General features: G+C 39.6%; 2 protein-coding genes across 3 annotated transcripts in view; both read left to right on the top strand.

The window, feature by feature from the left end:
- Positions 1-8974, top strand: part of LOC123874935 (serine/threonine-protein kinase D1) — a 62853-nt gene extending 53879 nt beyond the window's left edge. Inside the window, exons 7-18 of one of the 2 annotated variants that reach the window (XM_045920509.1) lie at positions 63-300; positions 752-891; positions 1341-1420; positions 2091-2202; positions 2448-2580; positions 2909-3085; positions 3705-3886; positions 4345-4575; positions 5178-5361; positions 5841-6023; positions 6557-6773; positions 7143-8974. In XM_045920509.1, the coding sequence (XP_045776465.1) occupies positions 63-300; positions 752-891; positions 1341-1420; positions 2091-2202; positions 2448-2580; positions 2909-3085; positions 3705-3886; positions 4345-4575; positions 5178-5361; positions 5841-6023; positions 6557-6771 (1875 nt within the window). In that variant the 3' untranslated portion in view covers positions 6772-6773; positions 7143-8974. Of the gene's footprint in view, positions 1-62; positions 301-751; positions 892-1340; positions 1421-2072; positions 2203-2447; positions 2581-2908; positions 3086-3704; positions 3887-4344; positions 4576-5177; positions 5362-5840; positions 6024-6556; positions 6774-7142 lie in introns of both variants that reach the window. The other variant, XM_045920508.1, reaches the window with a different exon arrangement.
- A 5740-nt stretch (positions 8975-14714) lies between these two features.
- LOC123874954 lies at positions 14715-17351 on the top strand. The gene is made up of 3 exons (XM_045920548.1): positions 14715-16004; positions 16554-16717; positions 17180-17351. Exons 1-3 carry the CDS (start codon positions 14792-14794, stop codon positions 17276-17278), a joined length of 1476 nt encoding a protein of 491 aa, XP_045776504.1. The 5' UTR covers positions 14715-14791; the 3' UTR covers positions 17279-17351.
- Positions 17352-17878: the final 527 nt, after the last annotated feature.

Below are 17878 nucleotides of genomic sequence, written 5' to 3'. Positions count from 1 at the left end.
ACCTCAGCGTGATGCAGGTGGTGCAATGGAATTTAGCGAGTATTCTTATTACCACTCATTAGGTCGGCACCATAGCGAGCTCGAAGCGGTCGGGCGGCGCGTGGACGTCCTCCCTAGGCATCCCACACACGTTCCAAGTGCACACGTACACGCGCCCGACCGTGTGTCGCCTCTGCAAGAAGCTGCTGCGCGGCCTGTTCAAGCAGGGGCTGCAGTGCGGGGACTGCCACTACAACGCGCATCGCAAGTGTCTACCCTTCGTGCCTAAGGACTGCGGCGGCGAGATACGGGACCATCATGGTATGTCTGTCTGTCACACGTACACGCGCCGACTCTGTGTCACCTTTGTTAAAAGAAGATAGCGTTCTATCGCAGGCTTTAGTTCTAAATATACCTTTTGATTTCCCTTTCATAATGCTCCCTGCGGAACAGGATAGCATTAGATTTGCAGCCAAGCTCTAGTTTGTAAATTTAAAAAAAAGAGATTGTATAAAAGAGAATTAGCCACAATGTTGCATAAAGCGCAATTAAAAGCCAGATCACATTACAACGATGTACAGCGCAGGAGAAAGCGTCAAAATATTTCAATCATTTCGTATGGCGCGCTCACCAGAGCTGAGCTGTACAGCACGTCGCGACATAGAGAATATTTTAACGCGAAGCGCCGCGCCGCTGTAATGTGATCCGACCTTTATTGATATATAGCGATGTCACCGTCGCAAGGTATTCTATAAGTCGGTATGGGTTTCAGGCGAGAACCAGGACAGTTGCAGCACGAGCAGCGAGATATCGGAACCACGGGCGCCTCTCGACGACGACTCCGATGACGCTGAACTTGATCACGATCAACGCAACCACAATCACAACCATAACCACCACGACAATCACGAGGTATGTAGTCACGAAGGCAACTAGGTTTCACACTGCCTAGTATGCCTCCACGTTATCTCTTCAGGTGGCAACGTCGCTAGTGGAGAATTTGTATTGCTGCTTTAAATGAAAAAATTAAATAGCTTTACAACTCGCTATGTCGGTTACTCTGATTCTACTACTAATCTCCTCATTTCATTTGACCACGTAAGGAAACTCCAAGCAAAGCTCTTTCTTTACAGTATAATACCGTATAATACCTTATGCCCGCGACTTCGTCCGTGTAAACTACACAAACAAACCCATATTTTAAACCCCTATTTGTTGAATTTTCTTAGTGGATGTCTACGTCATAATAGCTATCTGCATGCCAAATTTTAGCAGATCCGTCCATTAGTTAGAGCTGTGCGTTGATGGATCAGTCAGTCGGCTTTTCCTCTTATATATTTAGGTAATACAATTGGTTACAGGCCTCACTACGGACAACGGAAGAAGATGAGGAGCCGCAGCGGGACGTGATGCCGGAGCGCGCCGCCAGCCGCCCCAGCAGGTGACCTGGCTTGTAGTGCGCTGCTTTAGCGGGGCTTGGTGGTGGCAACTCATACCTCTTCACTTGGAACTTTACTCTTCTCCCAGCTCTCTTCACTTGTAACTTTAGTCTTTTCCGAGCTCTTTTAACTTGTAACTTTACTCTTTTCCTAGCTCTATTAACTTGTAACTTTACTCTTTTCCAAGCTCTCTTCAGTTGTAACTTTACTCTTCTCCAAACTCTCTTCACTTGTAACTAATGCGTCTTACTTATTTAATTAATGTCTTACTTATTTAATACTTATGGCGTATAATTAGAAATTATCTTTCGGAAATCTTTCTGTCGCACTCACTGCGAAAATCAGAAGCCTACCACTGCTCCGGCTAAATCATTAAGTTTCTGGGGTTTAGTACAAAATGAATGGGCAAAATGTCTTCCAACACGCTTTACAGTATTTTTTCTGACAAGAAATTTCCGATACTAAGAACTTCAGTGCTGGGTTTTTTTTCGGTACTTAAATAAAGTCATTTGTTGTACGTTCTGATAATGCGGCCGGACTAATTGAAGTAGTAGAGTAATATGGCACTTAGAGGGAGAGGCCACCACCAAGTCCCTTAACCCACGTAAACAGCTATCCCCCATCACAGTGAGATCTGAAGCTCGAGTGTTTCAGCTCATCGTCGTCGCCCAGCGCCAACATCCCGCTCATGCGCATCGTGCAGTCCGTGAAGCACACCAAGAAGCGCGACGGCCAGTGGCTGAAGGAGGGCTGGCTCGTGCACTTCACCAACAAGGACAAAACGGTAAGACAACTTCTGCTATCCCACTTCTGATGTCCGATATTTTTCTGATGACTGGAAAAAAATATTCAGATTTTTAAAAACTATTTCAAAGGTGTTCCTCTGGTAATATTCATTCAACATCAGGTGACCCACCTGCTCGTTTCCTCGTTTTTTTTTTAAATAACAAATTAGTCCCTTAGTTGTGTCTCATTTACTCCTAAACCTGATTGTGAAGACATCGTCTCTCATCAAAGCTTCATTTTCAGATCAAACGTCACTATTGGCGACTGGACAGCAAGTCTATAACGCTGTTCACGTCGGAGCAAGGCACCAAGTATTACAAGGAGATCCCGCTCAATGAGATCCTGGCAGTCGACACCGCGAGGCAACCACAATCGGGTAAAGATTCTGCGGCTATTGCTTCAAAAAGCCCTTGAACAGATTTCTTTTGATTCCTTCAGTGCCTAATTAAATTTTTCTGTCGTTTTTCTGAAAATAATTCCTGTGCTCTATCTTTTTTACTGTGAGTGGAAGGAATAAGACTATTCCTCCCACAGATGTCTATCTAAAGATACCCGGTTGAAAATTTTTGGGATTTCACAGAAAATCACAGAGTTCCCATAAGGTTTTTAAAAACTTAAAAGTTAAAACCACACAGATGTACATAATAGTGGGTCTAGCGTAGTTTAATCTAATAGGTAATACATAGACTTTAAAACTTTTTCAGACGTGATGCACTGTTTCGAGCTGCGAACTGCGAATGTGGACTACCTGGTGGGGGTGGACCCCGCGTGGCAAGGGGGTGCGGCCCCCTTACCCCCTCCCGACTCGGGCGTGGGAGCCTACCTCGCGCGCTCCTGGGAGACCACGCTACGGCACGCACTGATGCCTCACACACATTCTGGTATGCGCTTTAAAAACGTTGATATCATTACCAACCGCTGGACGTCCACTGCTGCGCATAGATTTCTTGTAGGAACTTCCACATATCATGGTCTTGCGCTGCCTGAATCCAGCAAACCGACATAACTCAATGGGTTGTGATATGGAAATGGCAATGGACAGGATACATAATTCGAAAAACCAATAGACGTTTGGATTCCAAGATGCTGGAATGGCGACCTCGCACTGCGTTGTCAGACGACATCAAAAATGCACGGAGCCGCTGGATTCAGGCGGTGCTAGTCTGTGGCGGGAAGAAGTCTCTACAAGACACGTATGTCCAGCAGTGGACGTTTGTCGGTTGATAATGAGTTAAGGTTTGAGAGTGTCGATAGCTCAACGGTTGAGGAGCGGACTGAATTCTGAAAGGTCAGCAGTTCAAACCCCACCCGTTGCACTATTGTCGTACCTACTCCTGGCACAAGTTTTACGCTTAATTGGAGGGAAAAGGGAATATTAGCCAGGATTAGCAAGGGCAATATGCTTTAAAAAAAAATGATGATGAATTTCACTTCAGTCGGCTGTCAGTACGACTGCCATCCTTTCTTCATTTCGTAAAACATTATTTTGTATTTGTACAGCCGAGGCAAGTCCGGGCAGCGCGGGTGGAGGGGGGGCGAGTGGGTCGTCCGGCGGAGGGGAGAGAGTGGCGGAGATGGCCCAGCTCTACCAGATCCACCCGGATGAAGTACTGGGGTCGGGACAATTCGGCATCGTTTATGGAGGCATGCACCGTGCAACGGACAGACCCGTAGCGATTAAGGTAACTTTTAAGTCATCATATTCAAGATCTTTGAAATACCATTATTAAGGGGTTTCCTGGGAAAAACATTATATTTTCACATATTATTTCATCCAAGATAGTTCATTCTTTCATTGCAAAATTTCGCAAAATCAGTCCACGCATGATCATACAAATCTTTACCTGATCCATCTGGATGAAATAGTGTGGTCGGTCCCTGAAATAAGAATAGGGGAAAAACATGTTTTCATATAATATATTTTTATTTCCTTGGCAACTTACATACACCCTAAACCCTTTCTCACTAGTTATTAAATCCTCCTCAACCTGGTTGAATGGTACAAATCGCTTCAAAGCGATGAAGCCGCTAATTCTACTTCTGTTTCTTTTGTTCTTTATTCTTTTGTCTTTCTGTTTTGTAGAATAAAACATATTTCATTCATTCATTCATTCATTCATATACTAACAATTTATTCCAGGTTATAGACAAACTCCGGTTCCCGACCAAGCAAGAAGCACAACTGAAAAACGAAGTGGCGATCCTGCAGAACCTGTCCCACCCCGGCGTAGTGAACCTCGAGCGAATGTTCGAGACTCCTGAGAGGATCTTCGTGGTGATGGAGAAGCTAAAGGGGGATATGCTGGAAATGATCCTTTCGCACGAGAAGGGACGACTGACGGAGAGGATCACCAAGTTTATTGTAGCACAGGTTAGCAGATACATCATCATTGTTTCAACCTGCAGATGTCGCATAAGCCTTTCCCCAAGAGCCACCACAACTGTTCCCAAATTAAAAGGCTGATTTCCTCATCCAATTCTTTCATTAAGCCCGTAATACACGTGCCAGTGAATGGCATGCTAGGTGCTGGTAAGCTGGCACGCCAGATATTAGCAGAATGTCAGCGCGTGACACACATGCTTGTGGCTGGTATGCCTTCTAGAAAGGCTGCGTATAGTGCCAGTGACATGCGTGTTGAAGATCCAAAAATGAATATTAGGAAGAAATCAATAGTGTTATAGTACGATTCGCGATTATATTCATGAAGAAAATTTTTATAGCTAAGAATAGAGGCAAAAGGCACCAAAAATAGAAAACAAAAACCACATTTTTATTGTGCAATGTTTGGCTTATTCCGAACCAGTGGTAGATGCTTTTGACGATTCAAAAGAACTTGTAAAAGTCTAATTGAATAAAAATATTTTGAATTTGAATTTGAATTTATTTTCGATCCGATTAATGTCTAGGGAATTGGATATTTTGTAAATGGTCCAGTATAAAGCAATAAATGCAATATACTACTATTGTTACAGATTTTGGTAGCCCTCAAGCATTTACACGAGAAGAACATCGTACACTGTGACCTCAAGCCCGAGAACGTGCTGTTGTCCACGGACGAGACCTTCCCGCAAGTGAAGCTGTGCGACTTCGGCTTCGCGAGGATCATCGGAGAGAAATCTTTTAGGAGATCTGTTGTCGGCACCCCTGCGTATTTGGGTAAGTGTTAACCACGAGTACACTAAATTTAAAGTTTGGCATGTTTTCACAATCCAACCGTTACACCATCCTTTTTTAATTTCCCAATTTTCATAAAAGCGGTAACAAATTATTGGACTTATAGATTTCTAGTCAGTAGCGGATGTGACCTTGGGCCGTTCTTGAGTGCTCAGACGTCCGATAGAATTCTGGCAAGCCGCGCCCCAAACGACTGTGCACATCTATCTGTTACGGTAGTCAGCAGCGACTTACGGATACGTCCGATAGTTTGTTTTCGCATTAAAAAAAAAATAACGAGCAAATGAGCAGGCGGGTCACCTGATGTTAAGTGATTACTGCCGCCCTTGAACATTCTCAGCACCGCACCAGAAAAACCGCCAATGCCTTGTCGGCCTTATTTAGGCTCTCATTATCGGTATTTAGTCTCTATTAATAGTATCAATCGCGAGTACACCCTAAGATGTATCGTTGTTCCCCAGCGCCGGAGGTCCTGCGCAACAAGGGCTACAACAGGTCGCTGGACATGTGGTCGGTGGGGGTCATCGTGTACGTGTCCCTCTCCGGCACCTTCCCCTTCAACGAGGACGAAGACATCAACGAGCAGATCCAGAACGCCGCCTTCATGTACCCGCCCGCGCCCTGGCGAGAGATCTCCGAGGAGGGTAAGAAACACTACCACTATACCAGGTTCCGTACTTCAAATGGAAAAACGGAACCCTTATAAGATTTATCTTACAATCTATCTTGCAAAATGTCGGAAAAAATACCCTAGTACGGAACCCTCGAGTCTGACTCGCACTTGGCCGGTTATTTAGGATTCCGTGCCCGAATGGTGCCGACGGGACTCGATCACTAAGACTCCGCTGTCCATCCCTCTGTCTGTCAGCGGGCTGTATCTCGTGAATCGTAAAATAGCTAGAGAGTTAAAATTTTCACAGAGTGGTATTTTTCGTTATAAGAAAAAATTGTAAAAATTTCGAAATGGCTGCCATAAAAATTAACATGTAATTTATGACAGTGCAATATCAATTCGTTTTTTTGTCGGTCTATTTATTTGTTTGTCCGGAACAAATTTTTCAATCAATTTTAATGCTTCTGAAAAACATTTTGGAATCCAGATTTGTAAATGTGTGAGGCAAGAGTCCGAATTTCCGGATTTCTAAGCCTCTTTATTTCTTTTTCGTTTTCATTCCAGCGATTGACCTAATCAACAACCTCCTCCAAGTGAAACAACGTAAACGCCTATCCGTGGACAAGTGCCTCATGCACGCGTGGCTTCAGACCAGAGAGGCGTGGAACGATCTGCGCACGTTGGAGAGGAGGGTGGGCGTGCGGTACCTCACACACCCCAGCGACGACGCGCGCCTCGCCTCTCCCGCTTCCCCCGAGGCCGACTCCACTCCGCACTGACCGTGAGTATATTCTCTTAGCCGAATTTCAGCCACAGCGTCCAATTTCAGGCATCAACTACGTGGGAGATAGTCCTGCACGATTGAAGTCAGATCAAACGTAGAACCAACGGTAACATACCTTTCGAGGTATATGGTGGTATCATCGCCACCTTCTCAACTCTGAGTTGCTACTGAATTTTTTGTCAGAAAACCCATTCTTGCACGTCCTCATTTAACACGCTTTTATTAACTCGCTTTCTTGTCGGTCTGTTTGTTTGTTTGTATGTTCTATACAAAGCAATCGATTTTAAAATAACTCCCTGATGAGCTAGAGGCTTGAGAGTTTTTTATACAGATTGGTGACGTTTCAATGGTCGTTTTCCCCCACAGCGCGCAGTGCGAGAGTGCGGAGCCGGCGCCGCACTCGCCGCCCATCAGCTGCATGCGCACGCGCTGGAGGAAGCTGCTCGTCCTGGCGCGATAACACCCCACTACGCGGGATACACTTCACGACACTCGGGAAACTTGGAAAGAAAGAAAGAAAAAACGTTTATTTTTGAAAGCTGTGTCACACATTACCAGTTATACCTACGGGTTAGGTTATCCCGGCACCTCTAATATTTGAGCATTAAGACCTCAAGCAGAAGTACCAACACGACACGACCTACACTGGCAGGCGTCTAATGTTACCTACATTTGACGCTAGGTAGGGTATGAAACGACTGGATATCTTTGATATCACATGACCCCTAACAGATGTCGATTCAGGATCAAAGCCGAGAGTTTTTTTATTTAGATACAAGTTAGCCCTTGACTGCAATCTCACCTGGTGGTAAGTGATGATGCAGTCTAAGATAGAAGCGGGTTAACCTGGAAGGGGTATGGCAGTTTTTATTTAACCCATATCCCTTTGGTTAGCACGGTTCGTGCGCATGCGCATGCGTAAGCGTCACTGTAATACATCCTATAGCAGGATACGTGAAAAGTTTTATTTGAGTTGGAAAACTCAGATTAGAGTATTTGGTTTACATTTAATCATTTAATGATTTTTTCAAGGTTAAAAGAATAGCTGAGTAGATATTTTTGTTTTTACTTTACAATTTTGCCTTAACTTGAGCGATACACAATTGTGTTACATAGGTAATACTTAAATAGTTAATATTTAAAAAATTACCACAAAATAATATTGATAACTAGTGTTTGTAAACATTATTGTTTAACTTTACTGCATTCCCTCAATTAAGGTTGCTTTATTATGAGATTTTAACTTATTTTTGTAATAGACGTAATTCCTAGTAATATTTCTAGTATTTGAACGCCTAATCATAAGATTTATTTGTTTATATACATATATTTAAATAATTATATGACATGCATTTTGTAACATCACAATAACTTTATTAAGTTAATAATTATTATCTAATTTTTATAGATAATATCAAGTTATCCACAAATTATAATAATATGTAGATTTTTAATTTCGATTTTTTTTGGGTTTTTGTCCAAACTGTACAAAACAAATTCAACACTTGCGGTGTCTGAATTTAGCCAAAAATGTGGCAAATTTTATTACAACAATAAAATAGACAGTGAGAAATCAATTTTTATACATTTTGCCTTCAAGATCGAATACCATGCATAACAATATTAACAATTTTATATATTAAACTAAGTAGATGATAGGTAGGTGCGATGTGGATGTATAAGATAATATAGTTTTAGTTAAAACAATCTAACTCTCTTTATATAATAATATGTAGGTAAGTTAAAAAATTATCTAACCAAGTTAAGCCTATTCCACACAACACAATCCAATTATATATCCACACAACACAATTTGAACAAATTACCGGTAATTAATTAATAAGTAATAAATTAAAGCTAAAATTGACCTTCACTATGTCACTGATTCAAAAAAAAAATGTTTTTTTAACTACTTTTACGGCTCTGGGTTCTAGCCCTTTTGAGCCTAATTGTGTTGTGTGGAATAGGCGTTATAGATATTAAATTATACCTCATAATTTTTCAGGCGAGAGAATATATGTATATCGTAGTCTAGAAACTAGAAACAGCTATACAATGATGGACAGAATTTACATAATATAAAACAGTCCAAAAATATCAGTATATATTCAGTACAACTTCAAGCCCATATTTGAATGTTTATTCTTTTACCGTGAGGGAGCTGTGTCGTGTAAGTGAGCTACGACCTTGCTTAACAGGGCTCTCTCCGTCACTTACTCCATACAATCGTAATCCCATTTTCATTTGAATATTAAGCAACCAAAGTCCATGAAATTTTGCAGACATATCCTAGAAACAATATCTGTGCCTGTGGTGTTTTAGATTTTTCTAAAAATATGTAGTTTTAAAATACAGGGGCTCAAAGGTTTGTATGTGAATTTTTAAGACTGCGTAACTTTGAAACCGAATCGAAATAACGGAATAACTTTGAAATAACGGAAATCTGGAAAACCACAGGCATAGATATTATAGTTCCCGAAACGTTTCTACAAAATTCCATTGAATATGATTGGTTAGTATTCCAATGAGAGATTAACTACGTTTGTATGGAGCGAGTGACGGAGAGACCCATCTGAAACTACGAATTTTTTTATTTTGCATTTCAATTTTGGCATTTTGCGTTTTGGCGATGCGCTTCTAATCGTTTGTAGGTTGTTTTTTGTCCAAATAAAAAGATTTTTAGCAAACGAGAACACATGACAACTTTGGACTGTTTCATATTATGTATGCTAAACACTAAGGTTGACATCTATAGAATGCACTTTGACTTTGCTCAGGCTCAAGACACTGTTAAAACGAGATAGCGCTATACCACTGGCATAAATCTGTCTCGTTTTAACTGAAACTTAAGTCTGAGCAAAGTCAAAGTACGCTCTATAGATCTCGACATAAGAGCGATTACGCACTCATCCTATCTGAGTCCGTGAAAATACGGATATAAAAAACTCGGACCGAACTCGGATATGCTGACGCACTAATCTGATCTCTCATCTAAATCCAAGCTATTCAGTGGACATCTCTTACGTCATACGTCCGATTTAAATCCGAGGCACATCCGAGATATTCTCACGAATGACTCAGAGATGTTATTTTCACGGACTCGGGTCGGATGAGTGCGTAATCGCTCTAAACATTTATTAATTGTCTACTCTCTATTCCAATTGTAAATAGTAATAATATTCTTTCCTTCTCGATTAAATCATAAGAGTTGTTAAAGAGACCTAGATGTCTCAAAGGACGGCCTAAATAGGTGTAAGGTATTAGTAAAAAGATTTTTTTGTGTTTCAAGTACGCGTCATGAAAGTTGAAAGACAGATCTTGATTTTATTGTAATAGCCTTGCTTCGCTTCTGATACTTTCCTTAATATGAACCTACTGACTTTTTGTCTCTGTTGCGTACGTACGTATAGCAACGGGTTAAGATGGGGACGTGCGGGTGTGCGGGGCGTCTCCCGCCTGATACCCCGATTGCCACCTTTACCTGTCGCGTACTATAACGCGTACATAACAAAGTGAGCATCATACTAATTTCTCTCCATGAATAGAGTATAGTAAGGGTAGATAAGACTACTAATAAATATCCCTGGATGGAAGCAGGCGTTACTTTGCGGAATTCCGTGATACAAAAGGAGTGATTTCAACTTCCATGGCGCGAGCTAATAGCGAACCCTGACCGCAAGTCGTAAGGTCCATGTGAACGAAATGAGAGAGAACATAATGTACTATGACAATCAGACTGACATTTTTGTCATTTCTTCGACCAATTTACGGCCGAAATTAGGAATTTCTCGATAAGTAGCTTAGCAACGTCGTTATTTATAAAAACCTTAGAAATACAATATTCAATCTGAAGTGAAATAAGTGCTTCAAATGCGGCCCGAAAAATGGTCCTTATTTCAAATTACTCAAATTATCGACTTATTTTAGAATAAACATTTTTGTTCTCATTTTGTAAAAAAAAAACTTTTTTGAAACTTTTTAAATTTATTGTCAATGACAAGAGGTCTTAAATATATTTTGCAATCGTTATTAAACTTTATGTTCAAGTTTTAAGGTTTATTATAAACAAGTTGTTTATATTATAAAACTTTTTTCGACATTTCATTATAAGAAACAGAGGTGTGTATTGTGTAGATGTGTGCAAAGCAGGCCCCTTGAGCTATGACAATTTATTAGTAACCTGTATGTTAGTAACCTACTATGCTAAATCTATGGTAAAAACCGTACAATTAGTAAAATAACAAGGTTGCTAAGTAACTTATCGACAGAGTACAGTTTGATTAATCATTATTAATTTCGGTCTATGTATCTATGGTCTATACATAGGTACGATCGAAAGAAATAATCAGTAGGCGAGGGGACCAATCGAGGAGAAATTCGCGCGCGGAAATTCTGTTCTGTATTTTGTCCGCATAGATTAGATATGAAATGAAATTGAAAGACAGCCTAAGCTTGCGTTAGGGGTGGTGCGTTATGATAATGAGCCAAAATAAACATTGAGCCAATCAATATATTATTGTAATTGTAAACAATCTTCCACATCACTACACTTTGCAGTGCCAACAGTTTTACTCAATATTCTAAAGGAAATTTTGTAATATAATATTATTATATTATATACATTATACATATGTATTTTATGTTACATGCTAGAATTCATGGTATAGTAAATTTTTTCTTAGCAGACTTAAAAGCTAAATAAATCACGTTAACTAGGGAAAAGTTTAACCGTCTGGCGATTTGGAGAAGTGATCGAAGAGCTCCCCAGCGCTTGCCATATAAACGTATGAAATCATTTGAATATTAACCAATCAAACTATGAAATATTGTAGACATGTTCTAAAAACAAAGATGTGTCTGTAAAAATATGTAATTTTAAAGTTAGGGCGTTTGTGCCTCATTCGTATTTTATTCGTATTCGTTTTCGTGAAAATACGATCCGCATTTTTAAATCAAAAAATGCGATCCATATTTTCACGTCAAAATTCATCAAATACGAATGAGTGCGGCGGCCACTTTGAATCGTATCTTTACGAAAACGAATATGAATTGAATACGGATGAGTGCACAAACGCCCTTAAACTCTTTCAAAGATTACATACAAATCTATCACTTCTCTAAGACGTTAGAAAGAACGCCGTATCGTACTAAACGCGTTGTATGCGCCTTTCGGCGAGAAGAACTTATTTTTTAGTTTAAAGTCAAAGAAAATACGATTATAATATGTCATTGTATTTACCAACTTGTTAATAAAATGCTATTCCTTCATATTTAGTTTTACAACTGCAAGTTTTTAAGCTGAAATAATAGGGCACTAAATATTTATGCTATTTTTTAATCTGTGATTTTTTTAACAATGCAAACTTCCGATTCCTGTGATCTCTTGAAACTTTTTTTATATTTTATTAATTAATAATAACATTTAAGGATCTATAGTTTTATTTTGACTATTTCCCATTGTCACAAGTGTATGTAGGTAATGTAATAGTATGCGACAGGTCGAGATGGCAATCGGGGTGGGGACGCCCCGCACAACCGCACAGTCCTCGCGCTAACACGTTAGCGCGGGATAGCGCGGGTGACGTGCGCCCCCCCCCCCCCCCCCGCTTCATACCCCTATTGCCATCTCGACATGTCGCGTACTATATAATCAGCGTGTTATCTTAATAGTTGTTTTCCCGCAGCTGAATGATTCGCCCTTTGCAGTACTATCGAAACAGAGTTAAAGTAAAAAAACCAGTCAAGTGCGAGTCGGAGTCGTACACAAAGGATTCCGTACCATCGTGCGAGATATATGTATCTACCTAACACTTATGTAGCACACTGCAAGTTAATGTGATTTAATAAATTGATTTTTTCGTGAACACATTTTAATTATTTTTTTTTCAATTTTCTTGACAGACACGACAGACGGACAGGTAGATAGACAGCAAAGTATTCCTATAAGGGTTCCGTTTTTCCTTTGAGGTACGGAACCCTAACCAGCCTGCGCGCACGGCCGGCCGCGAAGAGGTCGCTTTCGAGTTTTGTTTTTTACAATAAGTATTGTAAAACTGCTATTTTTTTTATTGATTTTTTTTTCAAATTAATCCATTGTACTAGGTACCAAGATAAAATCATTTCACCGTGGGAAAACAATCATTATTGGAATATTTTAAAAGATTTATTAAGTCAAGGTTAAAAATTGAGAGATTATACTTATCATTTTTTTTATTTGTATCATAAAAATGTGTGTTTGTTGTTACGGAGATAATAAAATATAAGGAACTATTAGATATGGCTGCCTAGTGATAATTAATTACTTAGTTACTTAAATATGTTAATATACTTACCTATAATGTAACAAAAAGGCACTAAAATTAACTTTTATTGCAATAAATTGAGTTTTTAGGCAGCTCCAAAATTCCTTTACAGATTTTTTATGTTACGTAGTATGAAATAGTTTTACAAGGATAATTTTACAAGATATTTTTTTATACTTAATAATAATAATAATTAATTCCACAATAAATGCCATTTTGGATTTTAAAATGACTTTTATTATAAAACTCATAGAATGTAGGCGCTAGCATATCGGTTTCATACTCATACATTTACTTATCTCATAGGGTTAGAAAGAGACTCGGCAAAACGACGCAGGGAGTCCGGACTAACTTTTCGGAATTGTATACGTTTTAAGAAATTAAATATCACTTGCTTTAACGGTGAATAAAAAAACATCGTAAGGAAATCTCCATGCCTGAGAGTTCTCCATAATGTTCTCAAAGGTGTGTGAAGTCTGCCAATCCACGCTTAGCCAGGGTGATAGACGATTGCCAAAACCCTTCTCACTCTAGGAGGAGACGTGCTCTGTAGTGAGCCGGCGATGGGTTGATCATGATGATGATGACCTGAAGGGTGCCAACGGGACCCTATTAGTAAGCCTCCGCTTTCTGTCCGTCAGTCCGTCTGTTAGCGGGCTGTATCTCGTGAACTGTATTAGCACAGTTTTAAAAACTGTGGTAATAGTTATAGAGAGTTGAAATTTTCACTGAATGTGTATTCTATGGCCATTGTATCAAAATACTTATAATAAAATTATCAAAATGGCCACCATAAAAATTAAAAAAAAAGTGTTATTTCTTGTACGATGGTACGGAACCCTCCGTGAACCAGTCCGATTCGCGCTTGGCCGATTTTTATATAGATCAGATAGAGTAGAGACCGCTAAGTGAAACAGTTTATCGCATCTTCGCAGCGAGACAACATTCATGCTTCGGTGGCTGTAGTGGAAGCATGGAGCGAAACATGGCACCAGGGCTTTGTTTCTCTTGCATTATAATGGGTATTTCTTTTTTTTTTTGTTATCTAGGCGTTCAGACATAATATTTTGACACTATCCAACACAAAAATGGCAAAATAGCAGAACTAAATCTAACTTCTACTCTTGGGGAAACTTGATATCTAATAAGAGAAAGGAATATGAAGCTTATACCGTAAGTTTCCTTAGATACGATGTTTCGCCTTATATAAATGAGAAAAATATTAGGACAGTAAAGTAAAATTTTGAGATTATAAAATTGGGTAATTACCTGCTTATGTCCTTAGAATGTTTTTCCGACCAATTACAAGAATATATTTTACATTTTTATTTTATTTTGAACTAGAGAATGCCCGCGGCTTCGCCCCGGTGGATATCGGTTTTTTATCCCGTAGGATCTCTTTGATTTTCCGGGATAAAAAGTAGCCTATGTCCTTCCTCGGGATGTATGCTAAGTCTGTACCAAATTTCATTAAAATCGGTTCAGCGGTTGGGCCGTGAAAACGCAGCAGACAGACAGACAGACAGACTTTCGCATTTATAATATTAGTATGAATTAGTTACGGACCCTAAAAATATCTACATGTAGGTAGGTACCTATGATGAACAGCCCTGTGACGCATAATTTCGTCCACACACCTTGAACTTCGTCACACGACAGTTCAGACGAGCAAGTGTCTCCAACGCAAGCATACGCGAGTCTAATCTCTTAGCCATGTTTATATTGCTGCTGCTCCTCTCCGGAGCCGGCTGCGAGTGGGTCGAAATATCCCAAAACCATTACAGAAAGGAACCAATACACAAAGTGTTAAACTTTGAACACACAACTAAATCTAACACGATATACAGAAATCATTCAGTAACAGAAAAGCAATGGCACAGAGGTGCAGTTGATAAAGTGTCTAACCTAGCTAACATCAGAAGAGTGCAACATCCAAGCGTTAAAACAAATTCCTTAAAAACGAGACCCGAAGACAAAAGATTTAATAATAACTTTAATGATCACACACATACAATGGAAGCTGAGTACGATTTTATAACTATAAAGCCAAATATACAAAAAATCCACAAGCATAATAAAGATGATGATGTTTTAGAGAATCAAAATAAAGTTACAACCATTCGGTCTACCACTGCCGATATACGTCAAGTACAATATCCAAATTCTAAACCTATTAAAAAGCTTTCAAATGCAGTAGCGAGTATTGATAGAAGAACACAATATGATGAAAAGCGGAATGAAGAGCTGAACGATGTATTTAATGCAAATTATAGGAAACAAGCGCAAATCAATAAACCTTTACTAGAAACCGACAAACTAAATTTTAATGAGAACGATAAATTTTATACAATAGAAAAACCAAACTTTAATAGAGGTTCTCTTGATGATGAAGTAAATTTAGATGTCCCAAATAAATCTCAGAATATACATTTGAATTACTCTATCACAAAGGAACCCAATGCTCCAAAAATTAAACTAATTCAAAGAGAAGAGAATGATTATGTTAAAGAAAACAATGTATACAAACAAGCCACTTCAATTGATGACAAAATTAAATATAAACCTCACGATACAAAATCACGTCCACTTGAAGAATATTTCGATTCTAGAAATCATTTCAAAAATCCTACTGCTTCTATAGATAAAAATACTGAAGAAATAGTAAATGGGCCTAATCCTCAAAACCTTCCAGACAAAAATAAAGATATGGAGATCATACCATCGATGGATGATCAAGAAACTAGATCTCCTAATGCAGACGATTTTATATCTAAGGATATGAACGTAGTAAAAGGAAATTCAATTAAAGGAATATGGAAATTGATAAAGGTAGTCGCGGACACTATTTACAAAAATACTCATAGAAGTTTCAAGAGCAAGATCAAATATTTGGAAGGCTTGAAGACGACAATACTGACGAGTATAGGTAAGAAATTAATTATTATAATCATAAAATCCTATCATCAAATAGAAAATTTCAGAGATGTAGTCACAAAAATCAATCTGAGAATTCGAAAGACTGTGTAAAAGATAGTTTTTATCCTACGAGTACCTAGTTACTATATTTTTGGCAGAACTTTACTATATTATGTTTTACTTACGACGGCCTCCCTGGCGCAGTGGTAAGCGCTGTGTTCTTATTAGTGGGAGGTCCCAGGTTCGATTCCCGGCAGGGGTTTGGAATTTTATAGTTTCTTTCTAGTCTTGTAGGAGGCTTCGGCCGTGGCTATTTACCACCCTACCGGTAAAGCCGTGCCGCCAAGCTATTAAGGGTTCGCCCTGGGAAGGGGTATGGCAGTTTTCATTTAAGTTTCTAAATTATTAGTTTCCTTTGGTTTCTACACGGCATCGTAGCCTGCTTCCATCTTAGACTGCCACCAGGTGTACTACCAGGTGAGATTGCAGTCAAGGGCTGACTTGTATCTGAATTAAAAAAAAAACTTAAGTACTTAAAAATGCTTGGAATTATTTTCAGAAGATCAAATAGACAGTGCGTGGCCAGACGACGTCCGCGGCGCTCCAACTCGGCACAGTCGCGCCGCGCAGCCGCGGGGCCACGTGGAGTTCCCTTCCTCTGAAAGTACCTTGATGACCATTTCGTTCCTCACCTTCGCCGTCTTTCTCATCAAATTGGTTTTGGTAAGCTATGACTGGTGATAACCCAGTGGATAGACGTAGGCCTCTTGCTCGAGAGGTCGGGGATTCGATCCCGGGCACGCACCTCTAACTTTTCGGATCTATGTGTCTAGCTTTAACGGTGAAGCAAAACGTCGTGAGGAAACCTGTGTGCCTGAGAATCTTGAAGACTGCCAATCCACTCTCTGCCAGCGTGGTGGACTATGACCTAAGCTCTTCTCATTCTGAGGAGAACCATGAGGCTATTTGCTTTATGGCGTGATCAGCCCATTTTACATAAGAGCGCCGTACAGTACGCAGTTTCTACCGGCCCCAATGGCTATCGATTCTACGACGGACGTAGCGTGCCCACGTCCACTTAACTTAGGTACTGATGATGATGGTTTGGGCTATGTCAATTATATAAAATCTCTTCTTTAAATTTTACATTAATTTATCAATAACAATTTCCCATTCTATTCCCAGCAAGTGATCCACACGTACAAGAACAAGACGATGATGGTGACCCCCGCGGTCGTGGCGGCGGTGGGCCGAGCGGCCGCCGCTTTCAGAACACCTTCCTGATGATGATATCCAATAATCATTTTGCAATAACCTATGTATAAAAACCTTAATAAAAACTTAAGTTCTGCATGTATTTATGTTAGTTTTATTAAACCTCTCGCGGCGCGGGCGATGACCCTTGGACCAATGGTCTGAGCGTGAGCGGTAATCAATGTACTATCTGCTGATATAAGCTTAGTACGTCGAATAAAGACATTGAGGCCGTAGACCTACCGTAGATAGACCTAGATAGACGAATACATGCCATACATAAAGCCCGAGCGAGTTACCTATAAAAAATCTATGTATGTTGCAGGCTCAAAAGAGCTAGAACGCAGACCCGTAAACATGCCAGTTAAAATAAAAAAATAGTTTGAATGATCCGAAAATGTGGTTATTCATCTTTGATTTAGTGTTTCCACTATCAGGGATTCTTCCCTATTTTAGGACGAATAACTAATATTAGATACAGCTCAAAAGTAAAAATGAAACCGTTGTAGGATCACTTTGTTGTCTGTCTGTTATGTTGACAGGGATTCGTGGTAAAATCTAACTTCAGTTGGTACGGCCTTATTTTTATACCAACCCAATGTAAATACTATAATTTTAGATTTATCAAAA

The sequence above is a fragment of the Maniola jurtina genome, chromosome 19 (assembly GCF_905333055.1).
Source record: "Maniola jurtina chromosome 19, ilManJurt1.1, whole genome shotgun sequence".
NCBI lineage: Eukaryota > Metazoa > Arthropoda > Insecta > Lepidoptera > Nymphalidae > Maniola > Maniola jurtina.
The sequence above is the reverse complement of the archived record's forward strand: the minus strand, read 5'-3'. Positions and strand labels throughout refer to the sequence as shown.

Bases quoted from the DNA above. Each gene is read 5' to 3' on its own strand.
- LOC123874954 (XM_045920548.1), top strand. From the start codon at position 14,792: ATGTTTATATTGCTGCTGCTCCTCTCCGGAGCCGGCTGCGAGTGGGTC. The intron at 16,005-16,553 runs GTAAGAAATTAA...AATTATTTTCAG, and splicing joins GACAATACTGACGAGTATAG to AAGATCAAATAGACAGTGCG. The intron at 16,718-17,179 runs GTAAGCTATGAC...TTCTATTCCCAG, and splicing joins TTCTCATCAAATTGGTTTTG to CAAGTGATCCACACGTACAA.